This window comes from Oryza sativa, chromosome 5, assembly GCF_034140825.1.
Source record: "Oryza sativa Japonica Group chromosome 5, ASM3414082v1".
NCBI lineage: Eukaryota > Viridiplantae > Streptophyta > Magnoliopsida > Poales > Poaceae > Oryza > Oryza sativa.
In genome coordinates this window covers 28,429,914-28,454,585 of record NC_089039.1, presented here as the reverse complement: position 1 = coordinate 28,454,585, position 24,672 = coordinate 28,429,914, and the positions used below count along the sequence as shown (strand labels likewise).

Here is a 24,672-nt window from a genome sequence, read left to right as displayed (position 1 = left end):
ATTTGACAAGAAAAATATTTTCGAAGGCAAGCAAAGGCGTCAAGAATGCCTGAGAGTATACTCATATTTTACATTGATCATGCTCATGCAGCCGCTCAAGACAAAAAGGAAAAGCAATTAGGATGAGATCACGAGTGTGTCACTGCACAAAAGCCTTTGCAAGTCGATCTGGAATACGTGAAACAATGTTGTACAAGAATATATGAACAGAAAGAATACTTTGCTTTTTGTCCAGTATACTTGACTCGGAACATAGAATACACAAGATTTGCAAATGCGCAAATCAATCCTTCCCTTTGTACTTGAAAAAATGGCCATATTTTCGAAGACCACAAGGCTCAGCGGAAGGACCATTGTATCTCTTCGAGAGTTCTTCCTTTTGTCTCTGGCACCCAAAGGATGACGAACACGAGGGTGAAAGCACTCACGACCATGTAGGACACAAAGGTCCCTGTTGATGTTTAAGAAGATAGCATGAGCGTCAGGTTGGATATTCAGAATTCTACTCTAGTCTCGCTCAACGAAAAGAACAATTCCACTGCAGGAAAGAGAGATCAGAGAAGTAGAAGTATGTACCTCCAGCACTCCAGCTAAGCATCAAGTTTGCTGTCATTGTTATTCCAAAGGATGTAAGCCAGTTGGCGAGCGTCGCAAAGCTTCCTGCGAGACTCTTGATACTAACCGGGAGGATCTGAAAATATACAAGTTGGAAGTGAGTCTTCAGACCATCTGACAAATGCTCCAAAAATCATGGCCATGTGAATGCTCTTCAGCTAAATTCCAAGGCCGTATGATTATGAGCCATGAAGCTATACCTCTGACATTATGATCCATGGAATGGCACCCATACCGAAGGAGAAGGCGATTACAAAAGCCTAAATGAAGTGTACGAGTCAACATTTTCTGTCACAGCTTCCATATTTGTGATGCATATTTTTAGAGAAAACAACATAATGAGGGACATACCACAAGAGCAACCAAGGAGATCATACTTAAGGTGTAGTACATGTGAGAATCTTGTGAAATGCTATCCTGAAACAAATAAATCACAATAACAATATGAAAATATTCAGTGGATTGACAGAAGAGACCTGTGATATATTGCAAAATTCATAAGCCATATATGGAATATTGCATATAGTGCAACAGATGAAACTTTTCCCTTTTCTTTTTTACTGGTAGGAACTTACCTTGAGGAAAAATACAACAGCAACTGCAAGGAGGCTTAGAGTCATCCCAGCAGAAGAGATCTAGAAGTTGAAGCGAGAGCTTTATTATGGTCACAGAATACAGAAAATTAGCATGCTTTAGTTTCAGGAGGAAGAGAATTACGATAAGGAGGATCCGTCGGCCAGCTCTGTCTAATAACCAGGTTGTAACTCCTGTAGCAAGAACCTGACAAGAAATGCCGTGAGCAACTTAAGGACATGTTTACTTGTCTAGTGTGTGGTTTAAGTGATTGCATAGAGACAGGAACGGTATTTATAGTTGCACACCTGGATAGCACCAAGTGCACATGTAGCCAAGTCACTGTTTGTGAGACCTGAAGAAATTTTGCGTGTCACGAAGCCAAATCGGCTAAAATATGACTATGATACAGAGAGACGAAGGAAATTACATATGCATAAACCTATTAGAGGTCCTATCAGGTCAGCGGTCCCAAATTTAGTAGTTTGAAATCTAGTATGCTATTCCTTCTGGGCTAAAGTTTGATGAACAGATGATTACACTGATGGTAATTTAGCAAACACTACCGTTAAAGTTGGCAAGATATCCCAATATATGCATACAATTTACTATGCCTAAAGCCCTAACCAGTGTAATGAAAAGGTTTACTAGCAAAGAAGGAAGCACGACACAACTTACCTGCTGCTTTGAAGATGCTACCTGCATAAAACAATATTCCATTGATTCCACTTAGCTGTTGCAGTACAAGTAGGCCAATTCCTAGCTGCCACAGTTAAAAGTACAATTCCAATTATAAAATTTAGTCCCTATATTTGGTATGGCATAAAAGTACAATACCAATTATAAAGTTAAGGAAATTACTATTAGGGGTGTGCGGTATTTCTTCTGGTTTAATTCTTGAAAACGGATCGTTGTCCTTTTGTTTGCTGACGCTACTGCTCTCTGCATAAAGATGATGCTGTTACTTCCAGAAGCATGTGGTATTGTGGTGCATATATCAGTGTGCTCAATGTTATAACAAGTGCTTACCTTTATATCATTCACTTCCGCGCTGATGTCAGTCTCAAATCCCCTCAGAACTTGTAAAGAAGTCTCAAAATCATCCATCATGTTCATCTTTGCCTAGAGATATATAGAGATAAAAATATGGCTATAAAAAAATGATTCAGATGATGTAATTTCATATCGATTTTTTGCATATACAATAATACATACCAACCATCTTGGGGATTCTGGAATGAAGAATAGGCCAGGTATCAACACAGTGCAAGGCAAGATTCCTACATGCAAAAAAAACACAGATTTGAATAAAAAAACCATTTACTCCTAGTAGACGCATATATGACATCCAAACTATTACTTTAATACTTGTGAAAAAAATATGTGCTGGCTATTGAAAATGACTAACATTCCATCTATGATTCAAATGAAAATATTTGCATGCAATGTTTGTAGGATGTTAGCTATGTTTGTCAACATATTAGTATCATTTGCTGTTAATGAACTTGTGAACTGAAATATCAGAACGCAGACATAAAAAAATGAAAGGAAAAAAAGATCACATTAGCAATACAATCAGAACTTGGTTATATTACCTATTACAGCAAGAAGCCTCCAAGGAACAAACATGCCGAGCAAATATGCCAACAATATACCAACGGTTACAGATAACTGTGTAACAAACAATCACATAAGGTGCTTAAAATAAACAAGAAAAACATAGAAAAGCAATTGTCTTTGTGTCAAAAAGATTATTCCTGTGAAGTAAGGTTACCTGATTCACTGAGCCAAGAGCACCTCTCATGTTTTGAGGTGATATTTCTGCTATGTAAACTGGCACCTGTTATCACATAATACACAGATCAATAGTAAGTCTCTAACATAGCTGGCAATGCAGAGTTTTTCCTCCAAAATATTGACATATCCGTTATTCCTTTTTTTTCTTTTTCTTGAACAAAGAAGTTAAGTACTCAAACTATAAGTGCGCATAAAAAAGGGAGGAAGGAAGTTTTCTCATACAAACCGTATAAGAGATGACACCAACACCAAACCCCTCGAGCAATCGTCCCATATAAAGAAACGATGAGTCCTATAAAGCAAAGGCATCGAGCTTAAATTGTATAAAGCAACAAGGTGGTGAAAGTAAGATTCTGAACCATGTAATGCCATACTTTTGCAAAGGAGATGGCAAGCCAACCAATGATGTTTGGAATTGCAGCAATCATCAATGACTGGAAAATTCACCAAACAATTCAGTTAGCTTAAAAGAGTAGACCATTGAAGTACAACTGACTACTGCAACCATGCCAAAAACAGGACATTAAATAAAATTACCCTAAAGTATGTTTATCTACTGTAAGTCATGCCAGAACACGAGCATGAAAAATACTTCATCCATACATTTTCGTCTATACCGATTTCTTGAGTACCATATGTTCATATCTGTATGAAACAGAAGTATGCAACTACCAAACTCATGAACAGACATAATGTCAAACCCCCAAAAAGCCATCCTAGCAATTCGGTAGCTCAATAATCTACTGAAGAATGATCAACATTTATTTCCAGAAAGTTCCATCCGTTTTGCCCACATTTGTATTACTTAAAAACTAAAATAATAATTTTTTATTTGTACTAATTACATAAAACTCTCCCAGCACAGCAGGTGACGTTGACCGAGACCACCATTATTGTCCTTTAGAAAGAGACTGGTAACCCTACGAAAGCGCAACTAATAACTGCATACGATGTGTACCCAAAAAAAGAAAAAAAATTCTCACCCCTTTGCGCCCAATGTACTCGGCCATCTGACCACTGGCAATCGCCCCAACCATGGCGCCGACGTTGGACAGCGATCCGAACACCGAGAACTGCAGCAGCAGCGCGTCGTTCAGATTCGGGACAAAAAAAAAGGGGGGGGGGGGTAATGGGAAGAACCGAAGAAGAAGAAGAAGAAGCGGGCAGCAACCTCGGAGAGGGTGAGGTCGAGGTCTCGGATGATGGCGTCCTGCGTCGGGGAGGAGAAGCCCCCCGTGAATCCGAACTGGATGGGGCCGAGCGCGACGATGAGCGTGCAGAGGAAGGCGGAGACGTGGGACTCGCGTAGGATGGCCATGGACGAGGTCCCCGCGCCGGTGAGGCTCCCCTGCCGCGACCCCATCCTGTACCAGCTCCCCGTGTGCATCAGCAGCGGCTTCCGCATGCCGCCGCCGCTCTCGTAGTCGCTTCCGCTCTCATCGCCGACGCCGACGCCGCCGCCCCTGTTCATGGCGCCGCCCTCCCGATCTCTACTTCGCCGGCAATGGTTGGATTCCCGAGGCGAGACGAGATCTCTTTACGAGTTACGAGAGAGAGGACGAGATGAATTGGAAGGAGGAAGAGGCGACGAGACGAGGAGACGCGACCCCTTTTTTTTTCCGTTGAAGCGGGGGAGAGTTGGGGGGATCGCGTCGTGTGTGTGTCTACCTGTCTCTTGGCTTGACCGGTTGGCAGGTGGGGCCCACCTGTCAGTCACCGACGGGAGAAGATTTCGTTTGGTCCGGGATGGAAAAAGGGGCCCACCTCTGTTTGATAGGAGGAATATTTGGAAATAAAAAATAATTTGTGAATAAAACTTTTATATACGTATTCTTAACGATTTAAAAGCAAATGTTAAAATATAAACTACGCTGAAAAAACTCCAAAATTAACTTTAAATTTAAAGTTGAAAAATCAAAATTTAGCTATAAACATAAGTATAAGCAAAAGATAAATTTTAAGGGATTTCATTATTTTCACGGTTTGAACAAAGAATTTGGTGGATAGTCTTCCTAAAGGTTTTTGATTCCTTCCATGCACTTTTTCCCCAATTTTATAGGAAAGCAAATATTTGCTAAATTTTGTTGGAAACTTGCCTACGGGTATGTTCGTTTTAAAGCAGCTGCAGTTTGACTAATGAATCCTTTCTTCCAAACATCCCATATTATATTTTTCATGTGTTTTTCATTTCGCTGGTTAACACAAGCATTCTTGTGTTCTATTTTTCTAGGTTTTTATTCCTGTGTGTAATAAATGGGGCCTCATTTTTCTTTGCCATAAACTACCAAAAAAGAGTAATCATCCAGAAATCATACATAATCAATTAAAATTGTATTTCTTGGACTGTTTTATGGCATAAATACTAAAAACGTTAATAAGTTCGTGCTCAGATGTACTAGTGTGCACAAGTGCACAACATGTCCAGACAACGACGTGTACTGCTTTTTTTAACGCAAAAACTAATCGGCGAGGCCTCTCGATATTGTGTTATCCCGCGATGCCAACCATAGAAGCCGTGGAGAAGCCGGCGCACATGCATGCCTTTTTTTTCTATTACACATGCATGTTTTTCCCCTTCTTACAAAGTTTTCTCTCAAATTACTTATCCGATCTATAATCCGATTATACCATTGTGTTCGTTGCAATTAAATCTTCAAAACAAGATCTTACATGATTATACTACGATAAAAAAATATTTATACTTGTAAATTACTTTTATTATATACTTAAGTTACTTTTATCATATATATAAGTTACTTTTAGATTTGACTAAATTACTTTTTATATATTCATAATGCTTTAAGTCGATTATGTTTATTATAGTTTTTAGTCAATTCTATAATTTATGGACTTTAAATTTAATTTTTAGATACAAAATATTTTTCTCTCGAATTTACTTCTAATGTTGTAACAACTTACTTCTATTTTGTGCTAACTTACTTCTATTGCATAGCTAAGTTATATCTATTGCATAGCTAAGTTACTACTACAATTTAAATAAATTACTTTTAAATTAATAAAATATTTGAATATATTCAATATGGATATTGTTTTGTCTCATATTTTATGTAGAGTACAATGATATAAATAGATCATGAAAATAATACGTGATTTAAAAGATATAAGTTATTAAAGAGCTTAAATCTAAAAGTGATTTATGTATAGGACAAAAGTAACTTACATATATAATAAAAGTAATTTGCAACATAGATATTTTTTATCAGAATATAATCGTGTAAGATCTTGTTATAAAGATTTAATTGCAACAACCATAATGGTGTAATCGGATTATAGATCGGATAAGTAATTTAGGAGAAAATTCTCTAGGAAGGAAAAAAAAGGCTTGTATAACTGTTGTTTTTTTTTTAAGAGAAGGACGTCGCTGGTTAGTGATATGCCATTAGCGCGCGCGATCTAGCCGTGTCCCTTTTTTAATTTCTTCTGATCTCATTAGGATCATCCCAATCATTTTCACGAGCTAAGCTGGATAAGATCGTGATGACGAGGAAAGCGATTGCTTGCTGAATGAACAACGACCATTTGAAAAGGGCCGGAGATTTCAAACCACCCCGTTTCTCCAAAAAAAATTTGAACGAATTTTATGGAAACCGAACTAAAATTTAATCACGCAGAAGGCGTAGTCTGCTGGAAATAGATGGCGTGGCGTGGTAGCTGGCTACTTGCTTGCTCAAAGCCACGTCATACGGCAACATTTTCTGGCTGTCGTGCTTCTCGTGGACACTATAATATAATGATGCTCCCAGCTGAAAGAAACAAACATGTTCCAGTTTGCAGACATGATGCCAATGGACATGTGCAGATCATGGCAAAATTCCTAATCACAGCTTTGATAGGGATGCATCACCGGCCAAAAACGGCAGAAATCTGTCTTAGTACATGACAGATATTCAACCAGCAATGTCTGCATTTCTTTAAGGAATAAGGGGAGTAAATATATTCATTTATCACCAAATAAGTGTCTCTGAACTCTGAATTTCTGATGAAGGTGCCAAATAACTGTGGAAATATCGGCAGATAGCTGAACTTCAGAACAGAAGTATTTCCAAAACAGTCAGGGATTCAAATTGCTCATTTATGCATCTTTTTATTATATAACGTCGAAGACAAGTAGGAAGCAATTTGATTTGAGCCACTGCACTGGCATTTACAAGCCAATTGGGCATAACTGAATTAAAATTACACAAGAATATACAAAAAAAATGAACTGAATAAAAATGCTTGGCCTTCAACCAGTAATCGACTTGGTAAAAGAAAAGCCAAGGTTCCTAATTGTATAAGTAAATCCTTTCCTTGTACTCAACTGGAGTATCCACTGGATGCAACGAGAAACTCAAAATTTAGCAGAACGAAAACTGTATCTCCTCCAGAGTTCTTCCCTTTGTCTCTGGCACCCAAAATATGACGAACACGAGAGTGAAAGCACTCACAATCATGTAGGACAAAAATGTTCCTGTTGAAATTAAAATAAAATATTTAACTTTTATCAGGTAAATCAGTTCAGAATTTTATTCTTGGTAACAGAGGATTTTTATAGAAATACGGACCTCCAGCACTCCAGCTGAGTAACAAATTTGCTGTCATTGTTATTGCCCAGGATGTAAGCATGTTGGCAAGTGTCGCAAAGCTTCCCCCAAGACTCTTGATGCTAACTGGGAGGATCTAAGAACAAACAAAGATTTAACTGAAATCTTTAGATTACTTAAGCTGATGCCTGAGATACTTGCAACAAAATGGTGGATGTGTCAATGCTCTAAAAATACTAACATCATTGTGAGCTATGGGGCAAAGCATTATACCTCAGACATCATGACCCATGGAATGGCACCCATGCCGAAGGAAAAGGTGATGATATAAGCCTGAAGTAAGTGACCGAGGTAAATTTTCCGGCAGAGGTTTTGGAGCAATTTTCAAAAGAAATGGTTTAACTGACAGACATACCACAAGAGCAACCAAGGAGATCATACTTAAGATGTAGAACGAATGAGAATCATGTGAAATATTACCCTGAAACAAATAATCATTGTAGTAATATTGAAATATTGAGTGAACTGAGGAGAAAGGGGAAGAGTCCATGCGACAATGTAGGCTATCAAAGAGACTGCAACATATGATTTTTTTTATCACAATGGTATACTGGAAAAAATCTGAATGTACCTCCAGAAAAAATACAACAGATACTGCAAGAAGGCTTAGAGTCATCCCAGCAGTAGAGATCTGCAATTTTAAGTGAGTCACTATGTTATTGTTACAGACAACTAACAAAAAGGTGATTTCATTGGGAAGAGGAAATTACAATAAGGAGCATCCGTCGACCAGCTCTGTCCAGTAACCATGTTGTAACTCCAGTGGCAAGAACCTAATGTAATCCAACGATTTCTGTAAGCAACTTGATATAAGTTACAGAGATGAGATCAGGATATTCCTAATCACTTACCTGAATTGCTCCTAGTGCACATGTGGCCAAGTCACTGTTTGTAAACCCTGAAGTTCTTTGCGTGTTAAGATTACAAGCCAAAATTTACTACAACGTGACTGTAGTACTAAGGACCTATAAGAGATATCCACAACTTACCTGCATCTCTGAAGATTCTACTTGCATAAAACAGAATACCATTTATTCCACTTAGATTCTGAAGTACAAGAAGGCCAGTTCCTATCTGTCAACATAAAGCGTAGTTACCATTACAAAACATGATTAATGACTTTGGTATAAACTGAACAAAAGGGGTATGTAAGTTACCAGTAAGGGAGTGCGGTATTTCTTTTGGTTCAACTCTTTAAAACGGACTGTGGTTCTTTTGTTTGCCGATGCTACTGCTCTCTGCATAACAGGGATTTGAACCATATTAGTCTTCCAGAAAAATGAAAGTACATATCTCCCAAGTGTTGTGTTAGTGAAAATCTTACTAAGATGAAATCACGCGAAACCGCAAATAACTTGTAGTCAGTTAATCAAGAAAAATAAAATTGCTTGCCTTTATATCATTCACTTCTGCAGTAATATCAGTCTCAAACCCCCTCAAAACTTGTAGAGAAGCCTCAAAATCATCCATCATTTTCATTTTTGCCTGCATATAGATGTAGGAAAGTGCTTGCTACAGATTTCAGATTTGTGATACAATATCCAACTTAGGTGTATAACATACCAGCCATCTTGGGGATTCCGGAATGAAGAATAGACCAGGTATTAACAATGTACATGGGATGCTTCCTACAAGCATGGCAACCCAGATATTTGAATCAGAATCAGAGGTACCAGACATTTAACGCACATACAAATTGCAATAAGTCCAAAAGGTACTAGCAAATATCAAAAGTTAAAAATTCATTATTATTTATTACATATCCCTAAATAGAAAACATTCAGACATCAGGTATTGATTTGTACCTATCACTGCAAGCAGCCTCCAAGGAACAAACATGCCTAGCAAATAGGCCAACAAGATACCAATGGTAACGGACAACTACATAATGAAAAACTGCATGGTAAGTCCAACATAAACAAACCATAAATTTCCCTCGCATAAGATAAGATGCTTCTGACGATAAGCACACCTGGTTCACGGAGCCAAGTGCTCCTCTTGTGTTCTGATGAGATATCTCTGCTATGTATACTGGCACCTGGTACGATATAATTCACACATTAAGGGTTTATACATGCACTAACTATTAACTGATCCAAAGTTCTTCTGGCAACAAAAATGTAAAAAAGCTTCATTAGCAAAGGATGCTCTGCCTCATTCTACAGGCATCTCAGTCTCAGTCAGATAAGTACTCAAGCAGTGAAGCCACAGAACATTCTAAGCAGCAAATAAACATGAAATGAAGTTGGTAAATACAGACCGTATATGATATAACACCAACACCAAAACCTTCAAGCAAGCGTCCCATGTATAAAAATGACGCGTCCTGAAAAACAAAGATCGGCAAGAATGAAACTAGTGAAAAAGAGCAAACAGAGAAAAATAAGCTTGAGAAATATGTGACACGTACTTTTGCAAAGGAGATGGCAAGCCAACCAATGATGTTAGGAACCGCCGCAATTATCAACGACTGGAGATTCAATCAGCAAGACCATTAGAGTAAAATAATAGAGCTTCACTGTAGTTAACTACTGATCTGATTAAGTGATTATGAAGTATGAACCAAAGAAAATGTCACAAAAACTTCATCTACACATTTTCTGTCATACTAACTCCTCTTTTGCCAGATCAATGGCAATCACAACTAAAGAACTCGTCAACTTTGAAATTAAGGTCAAACCCCAATAGTATAGCTAACTGAACCTGAAATTTTGGGTTTCATATTTTCACAAGCTACAGTTCACAGGAAATGACCAGCATTTCTAATCCCACTCACTTTCTTTAATGGCAAATTATTGGTGTTACCGGAAATCATACAACAGTGACGTATTGACCTTGTCAACTATCAAAGTATCAATTGTTCGTCGTCGAGATACAGGATGGCCTTCTAGTGGAAGAACAGATAAGGACCAAATGAAGCACAAATTCTCACCCCTTTCCGGCCAATGTACTCCGCCATCTGCCCACTGGCGATCGCTCCGACCATGGCGCCGACGTTGGACAGCGAACCGAAAGCCGAGAACTGCATCAGAAAGATAAAACTTCACACTACAAGAAACGCAATAAGCAAGAGGAAGCAGCAAAAGCACGCAAGATCGCAGCTGGAACGGGCACGGGACCTCGGAGATGGAGAGCTTGAGGTCGCGGATGATGGCGTCCTGGGTGGGTGAGGAGAAGCCGCTGGTGAATCCGAATTGGATGGGGCCGAGCGCGACGATGAGCGTGCAGAGGAAGGCGGAGACGTGGGACTCCCGGATGGCGGCCATGGAGGAGGCGGCGAGGCTGGACCGCGATCCCATCCTGTACCAGCTCCCCGTGTTCAGCAGCGGCTTCCGCAAGCCGCCGCCGCTGCCGCCGTCCTGGTCGCTGCCGCTCTCGTCGGCGCACGACGCACCTCCCCGCCTGCTCCCGCCGCCGTTCATCGCGCCCGCTCGCTCGCTCGCCTCGGCTCCGCCGCGGCGCCGCTCAACCGGAGAAATGGATGAGAGAGAGGGAGTAGAAAAGAGGAAACTTTTTTCCGTTGAAATGGGGGGAGAGTTCCTGACCGTGTTCGTTGGTCTCCTGTGGGGCCCACTGTCAGTGACACATAAGGAGGCTACTCTGATTTTGTCTGAACTGAAACAGAAATAGAACATAGGCTTCTTCTTTTTCTGTAACTGTTGCATGTGGACCATTTTGTCATTCACCCTGATCCGACCACCTGTACTACATATATGTACAAACAATCAGTTCATTCTAGTTAAGCTCATGACCTTTCTATTATTATCTTTGAACACATTAATTTCTAATAATTTATAATTAGATTGGACATAACTACGAATCTAGATAAGCTTTTGTTCAGATTCATAGTAATAAGATGTGTCCAATCTAATATTAGGTTTTTATCCAGATTCATAATATCGAGATATATCTAATCCAATTCTAGATTGATATAGCTATTACTTTCTTCTATACCATTCTCTTTTTTTGGGCTTGAAATAAACAAACATGGAATGCACAGTTGCACACCATATGCTGTTGTAAGTACAGATCATCATCATATCTTGCTGCTTTGCCTCGTGGTCGTTGGCTAGTTGCTTCCATGCATTCTGGTTGTCTGTGGCGAGAGCATGCTGCGATGCTGCTCCTGGACTGGAACCCAGCTGGACGAACACGAGGTCTCAACTTGCAGCTGTAATGCTGACAAGAAACATGCACTCAGCGTGGCAAAAATCCAACAAACTTTAGCTTCACTACTACCAAGCTGCCGATGGGTGGCAGAAGGGTCGCCAGATCCGAAGTGAGCAACAGGAATACTATGTTCAATTTGAATCCGGATGCTTTTCTCAGTTTCATGTGTAGTGTAATCACTAATCAGTTGGTAAAACCGAAAATCGCCTTGCTGAAACATAGAACGGTTATCATAAGTTGTCAGCTGTCTGGTTGCCAATGAAAGACCAAAGCAATGATCACATCTGAGATCTGCATCCAGAGTAAATTTTAGATGCCACTAGAAAACCAGCAGAATGAAACTGAATACTCCATCTGTTTATAAATATTTAACGTTATTGATTTTTTAAAATATGTTTGACCGTTCGTCTTATTAAAAAAATTAAATAATTATTGATTTTTTTTCTACCATTTGATTCATTGTTAAATATACTTATATGTATACATATAATTTTACATATTTTATAAAAGTTTTTGAATAAGACGAAATGTCAAATATGTTCTAAACAAATTTTTAAATAAGATAAGGTTCACTTGTTACCATCAGATAACAGTAGAAATATATGCTCATGCAACTATGCGAGTGGATTCGCCGCTGTCTCCGTCACCGCCTCACCGGCGAGGCCACCATCTCGCCGCCGATCTCATCTAGCGCAGGTTTCCCTGAATCCCGTCGCGAGATGGGGGCCGCCCGATGAAGCCTAAACGGCGGATGCGAATCGGAGTAAAGATTTTGCTTAGGCATTTCTCCATCAAATGGTAGGACCCACCTAGCAGTGACACTGACGGCTAACCTTTTTGGTACGTACTCCCGTTCCGAGTTACGGGCCGTTGCTTAGCCTTTTTATGGGCCCAGATCACGGCCCGTCACGCGAGGAGGACGGGTGGGCCCACGCGAGTGATAAATGGGCCTCAAGGGACCACCCGACAAAACGGCCAACTGCTTCCCTCCACGGTCCAGTAATCCACGCCGTCTCGTCTCCAACACCCAACCTTTGCAATGGTCAAGACCAGAGCGGCGGCGACTCCCCGCCCCTCCGGCGGCGGCGGCGGCGCAGGCGCAGCGGACATCACCGCCGGTAAGATCTCCTTCCGCTCCCGCAAGATCGTCAAGAGCACACCCGCCAAAGGGAAATCCGTCGCCACAACAACAACAGCCGTACTATCGCCACCGCCGCTGTCCTCGCCGGGGGAGCTCGCGGCGGCGCTCTCGCACCTCCGCACCGCGGACCCGCTCCTCTCCGAGGTCATCTCCTCCACCGGCGCCCCGGCCTTCATCTCGTCCCCTTCCCGCCCCGCCTTCCACTCCCTCGCGCACTCCATCCTCCACCAGCAGCTCGCTCCCTCCGCCGCCGCCGCCATCTACGCTCGCTTCCTCGCGCTCATCCCCGCCGCCGCTGATCCCGATGCCGCGGTGGTCAACCCCGCTGCGGTGCTCGCCCTCTCCGCCGCCGACCTCCGCGCCATCGGCGTCTCCGCCCGCAAGGCGGCCTACCTCCACGACCTCGCCGGCAGGTTCGCGGCCGGGGAGCTCTCGGAGTCCGCCGTGGCCGCAATGGACGAGGCGGCGCTCCTCGCGGAGCTCACCAAGGTGAAGGGCGTCGGCGAGTGGACGGTCCACATGTTCATGATCTTCTCGCTGCACCGCCCCGATGTGCTGCCATCCGGCGACCTCGGCGTGCGCAAGGGCGTGCAGGAGCTGTACGGGCTGCCGGCGCTGCCGAAGCCGGAGGAGATGGCGGCGCTGTGTGAGCGGTGGAGGCCGTACCGGTCGGTGGGCGCGTGGTACATGTGGCGCCTCATGGAGAGCAAGGGCGCCGCGGCCAAGAAGGCGAAGAGCAATGCCATTGCCACTTTGCCATCGAGTTGCTAGGTATGTACTGTACCATGTAATTTGTTGATGGTGTGCCTCAGAATTGTTGTCCCCAAGCTGTCAAATTTAGATGGCAGTGTGTTAGATTCTACTTACCCGGATTAGTGTAGTGCTGCGTGTGTGTGTGACTATGCTCACACTATGGTTCTTGCAAAGTTGCAATCGGAATTCTGAATATGCTCAAATTGAATGTTACTACTTTTGCATTATTGTATCTTCGTTTGGTATGTGAGCTCTGGTAAATTTGTAGGCCAGTTTTGTGTTACTAATTACAAATGATATTGGTACTGCTGTCTGCTGATACTGTGATCAAGATGGCAAATTTTGTGGTCAGAAATGGTATGAGATATCGTCGTCTCGGCAGAGACCAGTGGATGCAAACCCTTGTTCAGTAGTTATAGTAGTTGAGTATACAGTCAGCAGAAACATGACAAGAATGTTTTCAGAAATGTTTGTTTCTAGCTAGTCCTGTGAGTTTGTAACTACCGTTCTTGATTCTACCCTACAGTAATGAGTGATTCTTAACAGTGAACATTGGTGGGCTTGGATGTAGATCATTCTGGCATTAGGTTCTTTCTGTTGTTCTTGAAGACAATTCAGTGACTTCTCCTTTTTGAGACCGACATTTGAAAACGAAAGCAGTGGTGGCAATGATTCTGTATTTCTTTAACGTTTTAAAGCTCAGAAATTTAAGATTGAACATAGCGTCCATCAAATTTAGTGATTTGGGGCAACAGAATGCAATCGAACATAACATTTTATAATTGGACAAACACATGAGTTTACATCACAATGTTACTTCATAATTTAGTTCACAGAGTTAATGAATACTGCAGTTGACGAATGTAGACGAGAATCTACAACAGCATGGGGACTTAACCTTGCTCATAACCCAATACTATATGCATACACACCCCTTCTCTTCCTTTATTCTCTAAGCAATGCTGGATTACTTAATTTGGTTCCTCCTAGAGCAAGTCTTTCTTAGGGATCTAGTTTATACAACTTCATCTTCTGTCTATCGGAGCTTCCAATGGTTCATCCTGGGAAAAAGGAAAAATATAATGTACTGTAAGTTTATCGGAGCTCAAAAAACTTTACTCAGATGAACTATATATTGCTTTTGGATGCCTGATAGGAGAGAGCTGCTTCTTTTCTCTCTTTTGGTTGCTTTGTTCAACTAGACATCAAGTTAGGCTGATAGGTACGGAAAGAGTTTGGAACTCAACCAAGACTAGCAAAATAGACCTAGTACTTTCGCTTTTTTTAAACTTGTATGATGTACTTTTGTTGATCTCATTGCAAACTCTAGCTTGCAACCAGCTGCCTTTTATATTTGTAAAGTGTTGCGATTGCAAAATTGCCAACTCAAAAAGAAAACAAAACAACAAGAACAAGAACCCACTCAAAGCATACCCACCAGCACCCTCTCAAAAAGCATGGGAGATCAACCTTTTGGCACTTAGCTGTGACTTGTAAAGGACTATGAGAAGTGCATGTCGGCTGTAAGCTGGAAGCACGAGGTAGACTGTACTTCTCTAAGACCAAAGCTTTTCTTTTGGAAGGTATTATTCTGATAGCGCTAGGATTAGATCCCACGTGATTAGAGGGCGTCAGATTACAAAGACACTCATAAATTACTGACTCTTTGTCTAAGTATGCTTATGATGCCAGTCATGCATGGTGGCAACATGGAAAGAATATAAAGTACTAAACCCTGCATGTTGTATCTTCAAGTTAAACCATGAACCATCTATAAACAGCCAAATATACATGGTCTATTCTTCATCATTGCATTTAGTAAGCTTGTAAACAATCACTGACTTAGTTATGACTACCATGCTTCTACTCGACTGTAATTCTGAAAACTTATTGGAGGCAAGTTATCTTTTTTCTTTTTTGCAGCTCAGGTTTGGTTGAGAGGTGGCATGCATGGTTTTTTTTTTTTTTTTTTTTTACCTCAGGTCCAGTATCCCTGCGTCTTGTACTTGGGGAACTGCACTCGCCCGGACTCGATCGTCTTGACGTCATCGGTGAGGTCTTCGTAGTGGCAGCGGATCTCCTCAGCGGACTTGATGCCTCCCATGGCGCTGGCCACCTTGTCCCACCGGTTGGGCGTGTCCTCGCCGTAGTAGGCGAGCGCCTCCTCGAACATCTTGTTCTCCTTCCTGCTCCACTCAGACTTCGAGTTGGGGGAGGAGCTCCGGGACCCAGACATCTTCAAGAGTGGCCTTGGTAAGACACTGAACTACTGAAAGCTCTAATGCTAAAGATCTTGCTGTGTCTTAGCTCTGAATGTTCTTGCTCTTTCAGAAGCTCTGGTGGTTTGTGCTTTCAGTGTTGCAAGGTCGGCTATTTATAGGGCCTGGGGCCTTGGGTGCTGTTGTGTGTATGAGCTGTAAGCTGTATGGAATAATGGCTGTGCATTAAAGGTGGCCGAGGAGAATAAGGTTCGCAGATTTTGGAGCAAAGGGACACAGACAGCGTGTGATGGAAAATGCCAATTACAGCAGTTGATAGTATTGGCTGTGTTCTATAGCAGCCTAATCTCCCGGCAAAAAAAATAGCAGCCTAATCGATCGAGACTATGGTGCATGATGCCTAACATGGTAACTTTGATGAGCTTCTGGTAAAGATTACATCTTGATGTTAGTGTGGCTCATGGCTGCACATTGGCATGCCTGAACATTGAAAATTTTTGTGGTGAACTTTCTGGTGCTGAAGATAGAAGTTAAATATTCTGGAGCTGCAGTATATGTGTCACTCAGCTGAGAAGGAGCTGACCTGGCATGTAGCTGGGCATCCCGATGTCTCAATCCTTATACTGACAAACGCCGATCGTTTTTGTTTTTTGCATGCAGCTGCTTCTCTCGGATCCATGCGCCGAGCGTTCCAGTCATCGAGGCATCATGCTGCATGCAGAGCTAACAACTGTTCATCACTACTATGCACGCATGGCATGGAGTGCATCTTTCGACAGCAACACAGCACTTGGATGTGCCATTTTGTCATAGTATCCCCCAAGCATTAGCATGGTGAAATTGCCTCATGTTCTTTACACTTTCTGAGAAGAAGACAAAGCAATATCTTGTGCTGAGCACGCGCAGGCGCGTTTGCATTCAATGGAAGGTAAAGGTGGCCAGACTTTACCACAACCTATCAGTGAAAAAAGTGAGATATAAATTCCCATGTTTGGTTCGTTTTCTGATCAAGCTTCCATTCTCCAGTTTTGTCCTGTGTTTGCTCGAACTGGAGCACTGAAGCAACGGTGAAGCTAAAAACAGCATCAGAAAGAGGCAGAGAAAAGAAAGGGGGTAACATCAAAGTGATCAGATCTAAAGGATAGTAACATCAAGGTAAAGCGCCAACGAATCTATGGATCCATCAAGATTTTATCACGTAGCTGTTTTGTCATCCTGCAGAGATCGCACAGTCATCCGGATACATGCGTCTTTGCCATGAATTCCTTCCTGCTTAGCAAGCAGCTGGCCTTGCTCTCCAAGTATAAGCTTATGAAGCCTTCAGTGATCTTGTATATCTTGCTTTGTCTCCCCTCTAAGTAGCAGCTTGCCTACCAAGCTAGTCTAATTCCAGTGTTTAACTTCTGTTTTATGCACACTGACAGCTTGGTTTGCAAACAATTTAGCCTAACCTTTTGTGCAGCTGAAGTTGTTTTTGTCTGGGCTACAGGCATGGCCCATGCATGCATGAAAGATCGGAAGAATATGTGCCAAAGCAAAGGCTTTCTTGAGCATCACCCCTGGACCTAGTAGTTGCCATTATCAGTCTATTACCTGTAGGCTGTTGCCATGGCCTTGGAAGGAAGAGGGGGGGACTACAGTACTACATCTGCATATGTTCTATGGTCCATGTAAAACATGCATGCTATCTTGTCCTTAAACACTTTGTTTCATTAATAAACCCTATTTCTGAATCATGGTTATGTCATGCATACAGAATTCTGGCGTGGCAGCATGGAATCCATGGATGCTGCTGACATCACGAATGAAAGCATCTCTGTGAATGGTGATGTGTCAGCCATCAGCCTGACATGGTGCAGTGCAGGTTCGATCGATGCATGAGAGCAGAGGCTGCAGATGCAGAGCAGTGAGCTTGTAACGTGTGAGCATCAACCAATAGGCTGTGCCTGTGCCCTGCAAGGTGCGCCGAAGGTGTGCTTCTTCAGAATTCAGAACTGCAAAGGTGCGCAAACCGAACCCATTATTCAGTGTTCTTTTTTTTCTTTGAAAGATCTATGATCCTGTTATTCCAATCCTTGATATGATAGGCTGATAGCCTATAAATCCAGTGGTGGATCCAGAAAAAATTAGAGCCCGGACATACCTAACTATAGCTAATATTTGCTGTGGAAATGGTATCCCAATCCTTGAAAAACATGCAAAAAATTCAGTAGAACATTCGCTGACGAGGCTGGGCAGCCGCCCATGGTGGCTAGGCGGTGAATCTGCTGGTGTATGAATCCACCTCACAAATCTCTCTCAACATGGTGCCGAATTTCTAATTGTGGTTCAGAAGGTATTAGAAACAATTGCTCATGCATGCACTGTTTGGATATGTAATTCGTTGGAGAATAGCAGGATGTGGGCTAAGAACATCCATTCTTTACAATGGACGCGTTTTGCGCGATCCCAGCCAGCCATCCACTTTACTGCTACTATCCAAAGAACATATTCCAAAGGAAGATAAGCAGCCAGTGAAGTGGAAAATACCCTTTGGGGACCCAAAGAATATATATCTATGTGTGTATCTTTTCCATCTCCAATGACTCTGGAAAGTGAATTTGACGACATGCCATCTTGTTCCTGGCTTGCCGTTTGCTCATAGGGTCATGGAATTTGCATCGTATTTCTGTATTTTTTTTTCTTTTCCCCCTGTTTATGAAGATCTGATTTGGGCCTGATTGACCTTTCCAAAGGCCTGGCATGGCATTTCTCGTGATGAACTGTGTCGTGTAGGATCCTGGTCCATCGGATGCAAATGGCCATTGGAGAGCAGCAAGTGCTTGCAAGCAGCATCTTTGATTCCTTCCTGCAGCATGGACCAGGCCACCGGAGATCTCTCTCTGGGAATCATATCTGCATAAAGCCATCGGAAAGATGCAGGATTCCCTCTGATATTTTGAACCATCCGAGCAAATGCTTTCTGGGAGATGCTGGCTAGTGAATTGACATGCTGTGCAAAGCTTTTCTCATGCATTCTGGAAGGATTTCTGCTGATTTTGGATTTGCAGCCTGAGTTCTCGTTTGCTTTTCATGTTGGTCCAAAGTCCAAACTGTGCTTATCATTGTCAATCTGTCACGCATGAGGGTTGAAATAATTCAACTGATCTAGTTTTTTCTTTTAAAAAGAAAAAGAACAAACATTTCAATTGGGAAATTGTTTATTAGCATCAAGCAGAATTGCAGATTCTGGATTGACTACAGTATTGCCTTCAGATGAAAAGGGACAGAAAAGAAGGCATATCTGCGCAGATTACATTATCCTGTACCGTCTGCTTTTGATCTACAGAGATGTTTGGTTCTTGGAATTCCTTGCCTGACGTTGAAACTTCAGAAGATGCACCAGCCTGAATAACACGGTCAACTTCTCCCTTAATCATAGTATTAAACCCCTTAAACATTGCAGCATCTTCAGTATCTGCCAAATAGTGCTAACTAAAATGCATTTTAATCCCCAAATTAAACAAACACCTGAGACATTATTATTCCCTGAGCTGTGAGCCATCATTAGTCGGTATCATACTATCATTCCTGCCAGCCACTTGATCCTAATCGTCAAGTAGCAGCTCACTAGTATTATTCTTGCTCTAATCGTCAAGTAGCAGCTCGGGATTCAGCTCAGTGGCCGTCACTGCGACGGCCGGATTCCAAATCTTTGCAGCGCAAAGCTGGGGATTCGGATTCGATCCTAAGGCTGATCGATCGGCGCCAACTTGAGGAATGGGAATCTGCATCGCCGTGCCCCGGGATTCAAAGGCAAAGCGCCGCTCCTCTTTCTTTTCCCTTGACAAGGAAACGCGCGTGGGTTCCACTCCCGCTGATTCCCAAACGCTACAACATGCAGCAATGCCAGTGCAGGCTCTGAATGGATTAGTGGAACTGAATGGATCACAAATTTTATGACACAAACACCTCTATCGTTTTTTCAAAGTTGGATTAAGTTGCTAATTTCAGCATTGTGATTTTAAGTTCCTAAGAACACGTATAAAAGTTCCCCCCAGAAATTATTTAAGCGTTACAGGTTATAATCAGTTGTAGGCTTAAAAAACGATGGGACTGAAAATATAATCTGACGAGACAACTGATAATTCACGCATTTAAAAATTCCGTACATATGAATTCGGTAAGTTATAAGTAAACAAAAATTGAGCAGTAGAGCCACTGAACAAAAATTCAGTAGAAAATTCAGTCATGCTCTATTGCTACTCAGTTTTGGGCTTTCCTCCCAGCTTTCCCTCGCATACCGCCTTTCTGGCCGCCGCCCTTCTTCCCCTTGCCCTTAGCTCCTTTGCCACCCTTCACTTTGCTGGCCCTCTTGTCCTTCTTCATACGCTTATCCACCAGTATCTTCCCTTTGCCAGCCCTCACCTGAACGCCCTTCTTTGCGACAACGTACTCCTTCTGGGGCTTCTTTGGAATCGCCTTCTTGTAAATCCTGTCGATCATCTTCCTCTTTGACTGCTCGTTTATGTCGTTTTGATCTGCGATGGCATCTGCCTTCTGGCGCGCCTTATCCAGCTTCTTCATGGCGACGCGCTTCTTCCGAGCCTTAGCCTCAGCGACCTTCTTGGCTGGCCGAGCATCGATCTCCTTGAACTGAGCCCTCATGGCAGCTACCTCCTCTTTTGTTACAGGCTTCATAGGCTGGTTATGCCTCTTTTCATCCTCAGCAAACCATTTAGGTAAACCCTCGTCGTCAAACATGTACTTGTTGTAAGCGTCGTCAAGTATCTGCTCTCTCTGTTTCTTCCTCAACATCTTCCTTGCATAGGCTAGTACTTCAGCTTTTGTGTCATCGTCGAGGTCCTCATCTAGTTCATCAGACTCATCAGAAGATGAAGATGAGTCATCTTCAGTTCGGACTGGTTCTGCTGGCACAATCTCAAAATCGTCCTGTTGCAAGTGTTTTGCTTTAGCAGACTTTTCCTTCTTTCCAGAATCCGCCTTCTTTTTTGCAATCCTAGTTAGCTGCTCTCTTTCATCTTCACTATCACTCTGCTCAACCACACCTGTTCCTGCTTCTGTGAATACATCCTGGCTGAACCACTGCTCCATCATCTGCTCTTTTGTTGGTTTCTCTGCATCTAGGGATAATAAAAGGGGATTGGTCTCTTGATCTTGCTCTTCATCAGAACCTTGATCCATGTCAACATCGTCACCGTCATCTTCACCTCCCTATTAAGTTCAGACCATAAGGATAACAACTATTACCACCCATGCAATCTAGTTATATAAAGGGCAGTGTGTAAATTGGCATAATTAACTACCCCAATTGCATGCAGAGAGACCGAAAGATGCAATTGTCATTTGGTTGAGACAAGATCCATGTGTCAGAGATTACCTCTAATAATTCTTCATCAGCATCAGTATTTACTCGTTTTGCACGCTTGCGTTCTTGTTTCACTTCACCACCCTTTTTAGTTACATAACGCTCATAAGCTTCATCAAGCATTTCCTCAAGTTGGGCATCATACCTGGTTGGGAAGATTACCATGTTACACATTTTTGGGATTGCGGTAAAATTATAAAACCTGTAAAAATTTATGACCGGCTTATTGTATGTTTTATTGAGTGTTAATTTCGAAATTTACCTCTGCTGTTCTTCGTCAGAATCCATTTCCTCATCAGAGTATTCACGAGTTTGAATATCCTCATTCTCACTATCTCCTTGGGCATCTTCTACATTAAGCTCAGCCGATTCAATAGCTTGGAGTTCTTTTCCGCCCTACAGAAAAATGACACAAACTATCTATTTAGATGATAGTAAGTATTACACAAGACAAGTGTAGACTATACAGCTCATACTGGGAAAGTAACTTTGAGAAAGCGTAACATAACGAAAATCAATTTACTAAGTTTGTGAATACTGATAAAGGCTACCACACTAAGAAATTGTCGCATGGAGAGATCAATAAAAGTGAAACTTTACTGAGGAGCACGAACGTTGCATATTTCAAGTGCAAAGAAAAGAAGCACACTTTCAAATTCAGGAAAATTATAGCCATGCAAATGAACACCTGTCCTATGATTTTAAACAAATATTAGTACTAAATACTTAAGAACCACACAGGATATGACTACAGAAACAGCATGAACCTTGATAGCACTTATAGAAAACAAATCAGGATCGCCGTAATTATCTCCTGTAGCATCTATTTGCATTCCTGTTGCTTTGCGTGCTTTATCCTGGAACGAAAAGACCAGTGTATTAGCACATAACTCAAATTAACCACCCATTTGGCAATGGCAGCATCTATATCTCATGACTGATATACCTTTGCACGGCGCTTTGATTGACGCTTCTTTTCTCTCTTCTTCTTTCTATCAATGACACTCGTCAATTCTTCCATTTCCTGTAGAAGTTGGTCATCATCCTTGACATTGACTTCCACCGCAGTATCATCAGTTTTTTTAGTGACTTCAGAAGATGATAGTGCTTTCCGTATGCGTATCCGCCATCTAACAGCATCATACAAAATTAGTTTCATTCATGATATTGACAAGACTAAGCTCTGAATATCCCAACTTATACACATAGATAACCATAACCACTTAAACTCAACAGAATTAATCTGTGCAATAAAATACATCAGTAATCACCCTCATGTGGTAAACTACTTACTTCAAGATATGCTTGAAGCTGTTTTTGTCCAGTACATACAAATCCTCACAAAGAGCTTTTATCTGTCACACAGCAAACAATATGCAGCCATCAATATGACTATTCAATATAGAAGACAATATATCAGCCAGCATACGGAGGAAAGGCATTAGTCCACTACCTCATCTGTAGTAAGCTCATGGTTCTTGATAGGAAGAGATGCTGGGTCATCAAATGAAATTGCATTAAAAGAACCAAGAAACTCTAGGGGCGTTTGGCCCTCAGACCATATAAAATCTGAAGCCAGACCAACTTTTCGCAATGTTGTATTTCCTTCTTCGTATCTGCATAAATTGTGCAATGTAGAAATTCAAAATGCTATATTGCCACAAAACTGACATCTATACAAGTGGAAATTTAAAGCTATAAATCCTGGAAAAATACTATTTTGGTAGTTAGGGTCAAGAGTAAATGATTACACAATTGAAAGTTGGGAATCAGGCCAGCATTGTATTGAAGTGTATGCTAAGACGAAAAAATAGAATTAACCAAAATTAGTAGGCAAGATCCAGAGATGATGTAATAGGGATAGCCTACCCATCACGGTTCCTCTTCTGTCTGTCCGGCTTGAGAGGATCCCTAACCTGTAGAAGCCGTAAAATTCAAAACATCAAATGGATGCTAGCACAGAAAAGATGAGAAACCAAGAATATAAGTAGGATAAATGTTTCAACATGCCTTTTTAGGATCTGGATCCACACTGAACAAATGCTTTATATCCAAAAGTTCTGGCTGAATCTTTGCAGGAGCTTTATATCTCAGACAGATAATATAAATTTCTGCAGACGTAGAACGACTTGCAGTAGGTTTAGTGACTTCAACCTTCTCAAATAACTGCATGCAGATATATTTGATACATCAAGAAACTACATTTAGAAAAAGAAAAATGTAATCAAACCTTAGAGTAATATGCACCTGTTTAAGACAGTACATAATAGCGTTGTAATCCTGAGACCTGAAAACCTGTAGAAGACAAGGAACAGCTGGTTAAGGAGGGCTACAGAAAATACAGGAACACCCATTAGAGAAATTTTGTCTGAGGGAACTAATAGCATCGTTCTCAACCTCTATGAACTAATAATTGCACTAGCCTGTTACAATACGAGAGGGACTACATAACACTTTCCTACGAAACTAAAAATTATTCATCACAATCTGTAGAACAATTTTTTAATCGCATATACAGAGCATATAAAGTTTTTGAGTTTTTAACCTCGGTAAGAAAAATGCATCACTCCCAACTGCTAATGTAAGCAGTAGCTAAGACCATTCAACAATGCAACAACTACGCCTAAAAGGAGCGGATTTGTGGATAAATAATTACCTTAGTGATGAAGGCACCCTTGGGGGCGAGGAACATGGTGGCGAGGCGCACGGCGTCGATGACGAGCGACGATTGCGCGGTGGCCTCCTGCGCCCACGCGCCACCGACGTTGGGGGACCCGTCGTGGAGCACGACGTCGAACGCGGCGACGCCGTTGGAGTCCATGAGCCTCCGCACGGCGGCGCGGCACTTGGTGGTGGTGATGTCCTCCGTGAGGGAGTGCGCGCCGCGGATGGGGCGGATGGGGACGAGGTCGACGCCGACGACGAAGGCCCCCACGGGCGCGTGGTTGACGGCCACCTGGACCCATCCCCCGGGCGCCGCGCAGAGGTCGAGCACCGCGCGCGCCGTCGGCAGGAAGCGGAACCGCGCGTCGAGCTGGAGCAGCTTGAAGGCCGCGCGGCTCCGGTACCCCTGCTCCTTGGCGAGGTGGTAGAACTTGTCCTGCCGCTGCTTCCCCTTCGTCTTCCCCATTGCTGCCTCCTCCTCCTCCTCCTCCTCCTCCGCCGCCGCCGCCGCCGACGAGCCGCCGCCTCAGCTATAGGCGAAGGGAGGGTGGGGGGGGAGAGAGAGAGAGCGCTAGGGTTTTGGAGGCTTTGCTCGAGCGGTTGGTCGTTTTGTCGCGGGCTTTGCTAGTAATGGCGGTGAGGTCTCCATGGGCTTTGTTGGGCCGGTCCTTTCTCGTTTTGGGCCAGCCCAAGAGAAGAAAAACGTTTCGTCGTTTATTGGGCCGGCCCAAGAGAAGAAAAACGAGTGGCAAATAGGCGGTATCATCT

At 42.4% G+C, this 24,672-nt stretch overlaps 5 protein-coding genes, 1 long non-coding RNA gene and 1 other non-coding gene across 7 annotated transcripts; 3 read left to right on the top strand and 4 right to left on the bottom strand.

Annotated features, from left to right (window-relative positions):
* Positions 1-137: 137 nt before the first annotated feature.
* On the bottom strand, positions 138-4,614 carry LOC4339644 (sugar transporter ERD6-like 6). Its single transcript, XM_015784785.3, has 17 exons — positions 4,157-4,614; positions 3,969-4,058; positions 3,360-3,419; positions 3,212-3,277; positions 2,963-3,028; positions 2,784-2,859; positions 2,404-2,468; positions 2,218-2,310; positions 2,050-2,130; positions 1,867-1,951; positions 1,497-1,543; positions 1,333-1,395; positions 1,191-1,250; positions 967-1,032; positions 816-875; positions 577-691; positions 138-451 (listed from the first exon to the last, which is right to left on the bottom strand). The coding sequence occupies exons 1-17, from the start codon at positions 4,454-4,456 to the stop codon at positions 339-341; spliced, it is 1,506 nt and encodes a 501-aa protein (XP_015640271.1). The 5' UTR covers positions 4,457-4,614; the 3' UTR covers positions 138-338.
* Positions 4,615-7,062: 2,448 nt separating this feature from the next.
* Positions 7,063-11,122, bottom strand: LOC9271317 (sugar transporter ERD6-like 4). The gene is made up of 17 exons (XM_015784784.3): positions 10,709-11,122; positions 10,522-10,611; positions 10,000-10,059; positions 9,850-9,915; positions 9,562-9,627; positions 9,395-9,470; positions 9,153-9,217; positions 8,982-9,074; positions 8,747-8,827; positions 8,579-8,663; positions 8,441-8,487; positions 8,300-8,362; positions 8,161-8,220; positions 7,945-8,010; positions 7,803-7,862; positions 7,551-7,665; positions 7,063-7,456 (listed from the first exon to the last, which is right to left on the bottom strand). Exons 1-17 carry the CDS (start codon positions 11,009-11,011, stop codon positions 7,344-7,346), a joined length of 1,509 nt encoding a protein of 502 aa, XP_015640270.1. The 5' UTR covers positions 11,012-11,122; the 3' UTR covers positions 7,063-7,343.
* A 1,635-nt stretch (positions 11,123-12,757) lies between these two features.
* LOC136351165 (alkylbase DNA glycosidase-like protein mag2) lies at positions 12,758-13,925 on the top strand. Its single transcript, XM_066310616.1, has one exon. It carries the CDS (start codon positions 12,799-12,801, stop codon positions 13,669-13,671), a length of 873 nt encoding a protein of 290 aa, XP_066166713.1. The 5' UTR covers positions 12,758-12,798; the 3' UTR covers positions 13,672-13,925.
* Positions 13,926-14,410: 485 nt separating this feature from the next.
* On the bottom strand, positions 14,411-16,001 carry LOC107277348 (protein RADIALIS-like 3). The gene is made up of 2 exons (XM_015783987.3): positions 15,631-16,001; positions 14,411-14,714 (listed from the first exon to the last, which is right to left on the bottom strand). Exon 1 carries the CDS (start codon positions 15,887-15,889, stop codon positions 15,632-15,634), a length of 258 nt encoding a protein of 85 aa, XP_015639473.1. The 5' UTR covers positions 15,890-16,001; the 3' UTR covers positions 14,411-14,714; position 15,631.
* LOC4339642 (uncharacterized) lies at positions 15,765-17,233 on the top strand. The gene is made up of 5 exons (XR_010741443.1): positions 15,765-15,906; positions 15,985-16,280; positions 16,533-16,800; positions 16,899-17,027; positions 17,094-17,233. It is a non-coding gene; the product is annotated as an uncharacterized protein (transcript).
* A 101-nt stretch (positions 17,234-17,334) lies between these two features.
* LOC136356557 (uncharacterized) lies at positions 17,335-19,081 on the top strand. The gene is made up of 3 exons (XR_010741442.1): positions 17,335-17,542; positions 17,629-17,874; positions 18,648-19,081. It is a non-coding gene; the product is annotated as an uncharacterized lncRNA (long non-coding RNA).
* Positions 19,082-19,968: 887 nt separating this feature from the next.
* On the bottom strand, positions 19,969-24,506 carry LOC4339641 (uncharacterized). Its single transcript, XM_015783981.2, has 11 exons — positions 23,897-24,506; positions 23,488-23,535; positions 23,251-23,406; positions 23,110-23,156; positions 22,694-22,856; positions 22,534-22,595; positions 22,187-22,370; positions 22,008-22,097; positions 21,503-21,636; positions 21,253-21,385; positions 19,969-21,086 (listed from the first exon to the last, which is right to left on the bottom strand). The coding sequence occupies exons 1-11, from the start codon at positions 24,368-24,370 to the stop codon at positions 20,118-20,120; spliced, it is 2,460 nt and encodes an 819-aa protein (XP_015639467.1). The 5' UTR covers positions 24,371-24,506; the 3' UTR covers positions 19,969-20,117.
* Between the last annotated feature and the right edge of the window lie 166 nt (positions 24,507-24,672).